Source organism: Triticum urartu, chromosome 6A (assembly GCF_056163025.1).
Source record: "Triticum urartu cultivar PI428250 chromosome 6A, HENAU_Tu73, whole genome shotgun sequence".
Taxonomy (NCBI): domain Eukaryota; kingdom Viridiplantae; phylum Streptophyta; class Magnoliopsida; order Poales; family Poaceae; genus Triticum; species Triticum urartu.
In genome coordinates this window covers 234,598,268-234,605,904 of record NC_141878.1, presented here as the reverse complement: position 1 = coordinate 234,605,904, position 7,637 = coordinate 234,598,268, and the positions used below count along the sequence as shown (strand labels likewise).

General features: G+C 40.9%; 1 protein-coding gene across 7 annotated transcripts; it reads right to left on the bottom strand.

Annotated features, from left to right (window-relative positions):
• Nucleotides 1-261: 261 nt before the first annotated feature.
• On the bottom strand, nt 262-6,790 carry LOC125513224 (uncharacterized). 7 transcript variants are annotated; one of them, XM_087527680.1, is made up of 11 exons: nt 6,633-6,790; nt 6,285-6,445; nt 6,068-6,139; nt 5,808-5,847; nt 5,641-5,708; nt 4,875-5,545; nt 4,487-4,556; nt 4,267-4,378; nt 4,108-4,172; nt 3,195-3,267; nt 2,237-3,094 (listed from the first exon to the last, which is right to left on the bottom strand). In XM_087527680.1, the coding sequence occupies exons 6-11, from the start codon at nt 4,952-4,954 to the stop codon at nt 3,003-3,005; spliced, it is 492 nt and encodes a 163-aa protein (XP_087383806.1). In that variant the 5' UTR covers nt 4,955-5,545; nt 5,641-5,708; nt 5,808-5,847; nt 6,068-6,139; nt 6,285-6,445; nt 6,633-6,790; the 3' UTR covers nt 2,237-3,002. The 7 variants fall into 7 exon arrangements, 1 of the variants encoding a protein (XP_087383806.1); XR_007285769.2 differs by lacking the exons at nt 4,108-4,172; nt 4,487-4,556 and having other exon boundaries at nt 2,851-3,099; nt 4,267-4,370; XR_015608031.1 differs by lacking the exons at nt 2,237-3,094; nt 4,108-4,172 and adding an exon at nt 262-784 and having other exon boundaries at nt 4,267-5,545.
• Nucleotides 6,791-7,637: the final 847 nt, after the last annotated feature.

Sequence of the window (7,637 nt, the reverse complement as noted above, 5' to 3'; positions counted from 1 at the left end):
AGGAATTGTTATTCACTTGAGAAAACAAAGATTAAATCAATGAGGCTCTCAAAAGTAAAATGGCTTACTGAGCTCGACATTGACTTTTTGAGTTAGATATTGACTTTTCTGAGTAGCACAATATAGGTCCTATCTGAAGCCTTTGCCATTCCTGTTATAATGATATTTGATTTTCTTTTGTATATTAACTAGAGAATATTATTGTCTGTTATAATTGCTGAAAGATGTCATATTCCTCTGTTATAATGGTGTTTGCAGTTGGAGTGTACGCCTCTCATTCAAAGAAGAAGCTCAACAATCTTTTGGATGGACTTATGATCGCCGCATATATGATCTTATTGAAGCATGAGTCGAGAACTACAAAATCCATCTATTCCTAGAATGGAGTTGGTTGAAGTTGGGCCTTCAATGGACCTGGTAGTTAGGTGGCACCGACGTTTAGTAAAGCCAATTTTTTATGAGGAAATGCACCAACAAAAAAATTACTGGAAGTGGATTAGATTGTTTGTAGTCATATGCTCTTGAGAAATTTCGTGCTTTGTTTATTTCTTCTGATTATAAATCTTTTTTTATTTTTAACTAACATTGATATATGAAAGAAAATCCTGTGAATTTTTTGCCCTCTCATTGACCATTGTATTTTTCAGTCATAGCTATATACAAAGAAGTATTGTACCTTATAGTTTTGTGTTTTTGGAAATGTCAAACGACATGTTATATATTGTGCTGCATCTGCCCTTCCCCGTAGGCTTAATATTTTCTCTTTCATATCCTTCATCTGAAACTGAAAAATATGAATTATTTTGTTGATATGAATTATCTTTGACGCCATTCATTTTGAATCATTGGAATAATAAAAGAGGTTTGTTTGGAACATTATTTTTCAGGTTTCTAAACACATTTATTTATTTATTTTGTATCTGTTGCAACACATATGTTTCCCTACTAAAGAAAATGATTGTACAATTGTGTGAATTGAGTGGCTGGTCTTTATTGTAGATTAAATTTCTCACATGAAGAATCTTTGCCTGATGCTACAAAAAAATTCTATGTTCTGTAACAGGATTAGTGATCAAATATATCCTTTTTATTGTAAATTTTTTAGTATGCTACTTTGTTCATTAATTTTTCTGGGAATTTATGCTTAAGTTTTATTTCAAAGCAATATCATATTGAGCTAACTACAAGTTAGAATTTTCCAAAACAGTTTCTGTAACATTGTATATCATGTGTTTGCTCTTTATTCATAACATAGTATGCAGTCACACAATTTATATCTTGGTTGTGCATTCCAGAGGGGAAGATGATAGCCTTCCAGAACTTCGACACTTGCTGATCTAACAGTATAGACAAGCAATGCAAGCCAACAAAGAAAATTTGTTAGGGAAGCTCACTTTGAAAATATGAGAAATTTTGCACACTATGACTTGACACTTCTGTTTCCTTCCTACCATTCTAAACCCTTTTACTCCTTTGCCAGAAAGATGGTGAAATGCGATCTGAACTGTACTGGATGCAGGTTTGCTACCTTTTGTTGTGCATGAAACCAGCGTTCTGTGGTGTCTACGTGGATGCCGGATGCCATGTGTGCTTTTGACTTGATGAAGATGCTGACTACTATTTCTTTCGATGCAGAGAAGTTAAATAATGTTGGCAGGCACTAATGATGTTAGGCTATGATCTCCTTTCTTGCACATCTGCTTTTGCTGAGTTCTCAAGTTGGAACATAATATTCGCATGAAGACATGCTTAATTATGTGGTGCGCGGGCTGGGAGCAGTGGTGGTGGAGTCAAAGTAGAGGTGTCAACTTGCTCCCCGATCCAATTTTTATTGGCCTCTTTTTTATATGGTTGCATTCAGTGTCAACTTGCTCTAAAATTTGTTTGATGAAATTATAGGTAACAACGAAGTGTGTGATCTGAGCATCATTATCTTTGGTCACAACAGAGCATTGTGACCTTGTGGTTGGTCAGTACGATACGTTTTTGTTACTCCTTTGTCCCCACATGCTTTTGAGATTGTTAATGGTTACAGGCAATTTTTTTCCATGCAACTTTACTAGCAAGAAAATAGGTCAGAAGTCACTCAAATTAATCATCTACTATTGTCATTTGCACTGGTCTTTGAGAGCATGTAAAATATGAGGAGGGCCGACACATTAGTGTGTTGCGGATTTCTTAATAAAAAAATTCTTGGAACATTGCTTTTGCCCATATTGATAAAAGACACTTGAAATAAAAAATAAATGCAACATAATTTAGATTATAATTATGTATTATTTGGAACAAGCATTAGCAACCACTCAAACTAGCCGAGAAGGTTTGAGGAAGAGCTCGCAAGGTTAATACACCGGCGTGGTCAGCTGACAGACGACGCGGATGCTTCGATGAGGTCGAGCAAGCGGCTAAGCTTAGTCGTGTGGAATGCTTCGAAGGCCATGGACGGTGAGTACAGTAAGTAGCATTACAAATGAGCGGGTGTTGAAATAGAGGGCACGAGCTTGTGGGGATCTTTAGTCATCCTTCCTGTGGGAAGGACATCTTTCATGCTCCGAAAAGCGATAATCAGTTTAAACTTATTATCGATGCTTATTAGAAATGGATATAAGAAATGGTGAGTAATATGGCATGCAGGGCAGGTTTTGTGATTTTTATTTCGCCCATCACAACGCACGGGCATTTGTACTAGTACTAGTAAGCTTGCGCGTGCGTTGCACGTCTCACTTGCCATGAAATAATTATCAAAATAGTTATCTAAGTTACATAGTTATCCATCTATTCATAATCTGTACCAATAATAATATTTTTCATGTGGAGGCAAAAGTAAATCACATGGACAAATGAAGGAGAGGTGCAAAAGATGAAAGGTCAGCCCATTTATATGTAAAATATGTAAGTCATCATTTAACTGAACCGGTCATAGAGAATCAAAATTGGACGAATGATTTAGAAGCTGATCTGTTGATCGGTATACTTTGGCAATGGTTGTACTGCATATTAATTCAAATAAAAAGTTGGAAAAAGGCACAGTAATTTAGGTTATCCGCAAAACTCCATGTATCCATCACATATTTTTTATGTGTATGATCATGACCTAACCTAAAACAAAACAATCAAGAGGGAGACTATTATCCAATAATCCATGAGAACATTGCAACAAAATGCCACTCAGTATGCAACTATAAGGTGCTTACCCTCCAACTTCTTCTTGAGCAACTTCTCCTTTCCCCCCTTCTTTGCTTCCTGTGTCTGCTCCTCTTCAATTTCCTGACAATCAAGAAATTAGAACTCATATTTCAAAGCACTTCAGAAAGTGGCAAAGCTCAGTATACCTGTTGCCCCATATCAAAGTTAAACTGCTTTAGATATAAAGGTTCTAGAGACGTTGCTCCATACGGAATAAGGAATATCAATCAAATACTCAGCTCTAAATGTAACTGCACTACCAGAAATTACATATAGTCTTTTTGCAAAATTTGTCGTACTCTTCATATCATAGGTGTGATGTCACATGCAAGGTTTTGAGGTCATTTTTGTAGTTACAAACTCACGCTTCAATTCTTTATGAGGTTACTAAGCAAAGGGTTGCATGCCGTAGTGTCCTCATTTCTCTCCGGCCAATAAAAAGTTCAAAATGGCTCAACACTGCACCCTGATCCACCTTCTAGTACTGCAACTAAATGAGAAAAAAGAAGAGATCTTAGGTAATAATAAACTTAATATTCTAGAAAAATCTGTCCATTTTTGCACGGTTCAGGTAACTACAATACGCACACATGAACACGCCGCATAATCAGCAAGTTGCAACCTACAATCATGTACTCTTCTCACTCACTGCACTCATACCTATGTTCCATAGAGACTGGCAAGTACCAACCACAACAACAATGGAAGGGAACGATGCAAGTGAAATAATATAGGATGATATAGTTGTTATCGCCAAATTAAACATGAATCACTAAATGTAGGATGCTATAGCTGCACCATTGGTTCTGTTGGATTCCATTCATCCGTGTGATTCCTGAATCGGTGCAACCTGCACCACACCATGCCCATCCAAATATAAGCATTGAAAAAATGCTTCAGAATAGGATCAAATAATCTTACTTCTATGGACATAATGCATTGTAATCTTTGGCAACATAGCTCAGTATTCAACGGACGATTGTCAGCTAGAAGAACAGAGGATATTTATAAACAATAATAACATGAACAGAGATCATTCGAAGCAAAGGAAAAGAACTGAGAGGAGGAGAAGAGGCTTACCACCGAGTTTCGTCTCCGACGGTGGCAGCGAGGATGGCAGCAACAACTTCTGTGGGACAGACTGAAGCATGCTTCTCCTCCGCCCACATGAGCTGCAGACCAACCTACACCTCTGAAATTGTTAATATGAGCTTCATTTGTGAAGCATTTGTCAAACGCTCAAGAATCAAAACACTAAGGCCCGAGAAAACAACATGAAAATAGATTGAAGAACACATACGACTGAGGCTGAAGCAGAATTTGTTACAGATGAACAGGACCTTTGACGCACAATATACCGATCGAAGGACCTTAACAGTACAAAATATGTAAGACCTTATTATTGATAATTATTACAGTTACACAACATGCCTAGCAATTAGAGCGTTCTCAGTACCCTGAATGTGTAGCAAAACTCTGAATCATGATAGCAATGATGGTTCAGATGAAGTTTTGTATATCGCATTGAAGGAGAAGTTTTTAATTAATTAAAGGCACTTTCAGATAATCATTATTTTTATTTTTATTTATTAAAATGTCAGAGAAATTAGCAGTAACACAATCTATGTATGTAATAGTCCGTGACAAATCTGCAGTTAAGAAGAAAAAAAACAAATCAAAATACTGACCTTACAGTTTCAAGCAGAGCAAACAATTGCCTACAGAAAAACATTGGTAAAGATTCATTTGTAGCTCTATAAAAGACCATGATGGTGTTTCCTTTCACCAAACGTTTCTGGCTTGTACAACATAGGAAGAAAATAACATCACTCTCTAATCATAGTTTTAAATAGCCGGCTATAGCTCCGCTATAGCCTTTTCAGCAAGGTGCCGCTAAATGGTCGCCTTCACAAATAGTCCGCTTTAGCCCGCTATAGCTCCGCTATAACTGATTTACAGGCCCGTCGCTATTTTCCATAGCCCGCTATTTAAAACATTGCTCTCAATGCTCAAATAGTGACATCGGTTTTCATTAAAATTCCAAAAAGCTACGAAGAGTTGAGTGAAGTATGTTGTGCACGACTACAATAGCTTTGGCAATGGTGAAGCCATCCGAGGCAGATACCAATGGGCAATGGGAAGCGGCAATGTGAAAGACATGCGTAATCTTGACATTGGAAGGGGTTCACTCGTTTGGGAACATATATAGATGCATACTTGCAATATGAGTTAAACCAAATATATAGTAGTGCAGACATGGATCTTTTTGTAGGTAAAAAATACTTAGCTCTGAAAGAGTGGAGCCCTTCTCTGAGGTACCAATGCCCACACTCACAGTCAAGCAGTTCATATGGAACTCCTGAAAGTAAATCGGGCCATGAACCTATAGCAGGTTTCGGAGCACCTGATGGACAGATGGAGAAAGAAAATAGGAGAAACACGATGAATGGATACCTGACGCGTGACGCCTTTCCGTGGCAACCTGGCTGAGTACAGCGAGGCCAACGGTGTCAAACAGCATGCTATGAAAATCAATGTCAAAGAAATTAGCAAAATAAAAGCATGCTATGAAAATCAATAGAATACAAAAAAAAATCAGCAAATAATAGCGATGTGCTTACTGTAGGTTGGTTCGCGAGGCCGACCGTGTCAAACGGCATGCTATAAAAATCAATGTCAAAGAAATTAGCAACAACAATACCAAACAGCATGTTATGAATATCAATGGAACACAAAAAATTTCAGCTCATAATCATGATGTGTTCGCTGTAGGCATGGTTGGTTCGAGCCTAATTTGAAGCAACAAAGCGGTGAATCATCTTTGGACGCAAGAAGCAAGCATCATTCATATGATGAAGAAATACCTACTAAAAAACTTCACCTTTACGTCGGTCCATAAATGAAGTTGATTTCACGGCTTGACCAAGCCCATCTGCACCTATGACATGTCCACCTGAATCCAAAAAAAGTAAGAAATTAGAGTTTATCTTGAACCCATGTTTGATGGTTGATTCCACTCTGGACACTCATCAGCTAGAACTCAATGGAGACATAGGGAACGAACAAAAAACTAACATGGACATTAAAAAAAACTTAACCTGGTCGTCAAGCTTGGACGCGAACTTCTGGGTCTTTTAGAAGCTTGGTATGCTTGTTGAATTATGAACCGATGTCATCCAGAAGCTTGCCTAGAAGTAGTATTTACATCAGGCGGAGAGCGTGTTTGATGAATTCTTCTCATGTACCCTTAATCCTATTCCTGCATTAGAGGTACACATGACAAGCTTTGAATTCGCCATGAAAACAATCTGCAGAGAATTATAGTGGACTGGACGTCTGCACAAACCAAGCCCTACTGTGGGTGCTGCCAGTTCCCCGTCGGCGGACCTCGCCATCAAGAGTGAAATAAATAGGAAACATGCTGGAGAGGGGAGAGGGGGGAATACCTGCAGAGCTTGGAGCGCCGCCACCGTCGCTTGTTGGATCTCCGCCTCCTGTTGGTGCCTTGGTGGTGAAGAGGAGGGAGGGGAGGAGTAGGGTTACCGCTAGGCGGCCGTCATAAGGGAGTGGAATGGAGGTTCCCTGTGCGTGTAACGCCATGAGACCGATGCGCCAGCTGTCTTCCAGTTATTTGCTGTTGTTGCCTTATCATTTGTTTGCGTGTCATACATTTCATATTATGTCATGTGCATCGCATTTGCATACGTGTTCGTCTCATGCATCCGAACATTTTCTCCGTTGTCCGTTTTGCAATCCGACATTCCTACGTCCTCAGGCACCCCCTTTTGCCTCTTTTCATATGCGCGTGTTGAACGTTCTGGGATTGGACCGAGATTTGCCAAGCGGCCTTGGTTCACTACCGGTAGACCGCCTGTCATGTTTCGTGTCATTTGGAGTTCGTTTGATACTCTAACGGTTAACCGGGGAACCGTGAAGGCCTCGTGTGTGTTGCAGCCCAACACCCCTCCAAAGTGGCCCAATAACCCATCCAAACCCCCTCCATCCTCTCGGCCGTTCGATCACGATCGCGTGGCCGAAAACCACACTCCATTTGGACTCTCCTAACTCCCTCTACCTACATATATGTCCTCTCCTTCGAAAAATTCGCGGATGAACCCTAACCTAGCCTCTCCTCGCGCCGCCGGACATTTCTTCCTCCGCCGCCGGACATGTCCACCGTGCCCGGCCACGTCGCCCGACCAATGGCAAAGCGCCATGTCACCTCGCCGCCGCTCTCCACCAACCGTCGCGCGCCACCTGTCGCTTCGCCTCCTCCCCACCGCGCCGGGCCCGCGGAGCCCATGGCCGGCCCGCGTCGGGCCGCGGGCCCGAGTGCGCCGCCCGCTCAGCCCGCGGCTCCCCGCGCCACGCGCCGCCGCCGTTCCACGTGTCACCGCCCGCCGTCTTGCACCGCCGCCTGCAGCACCACCGCCGCCTCCGCTCATAGCGCC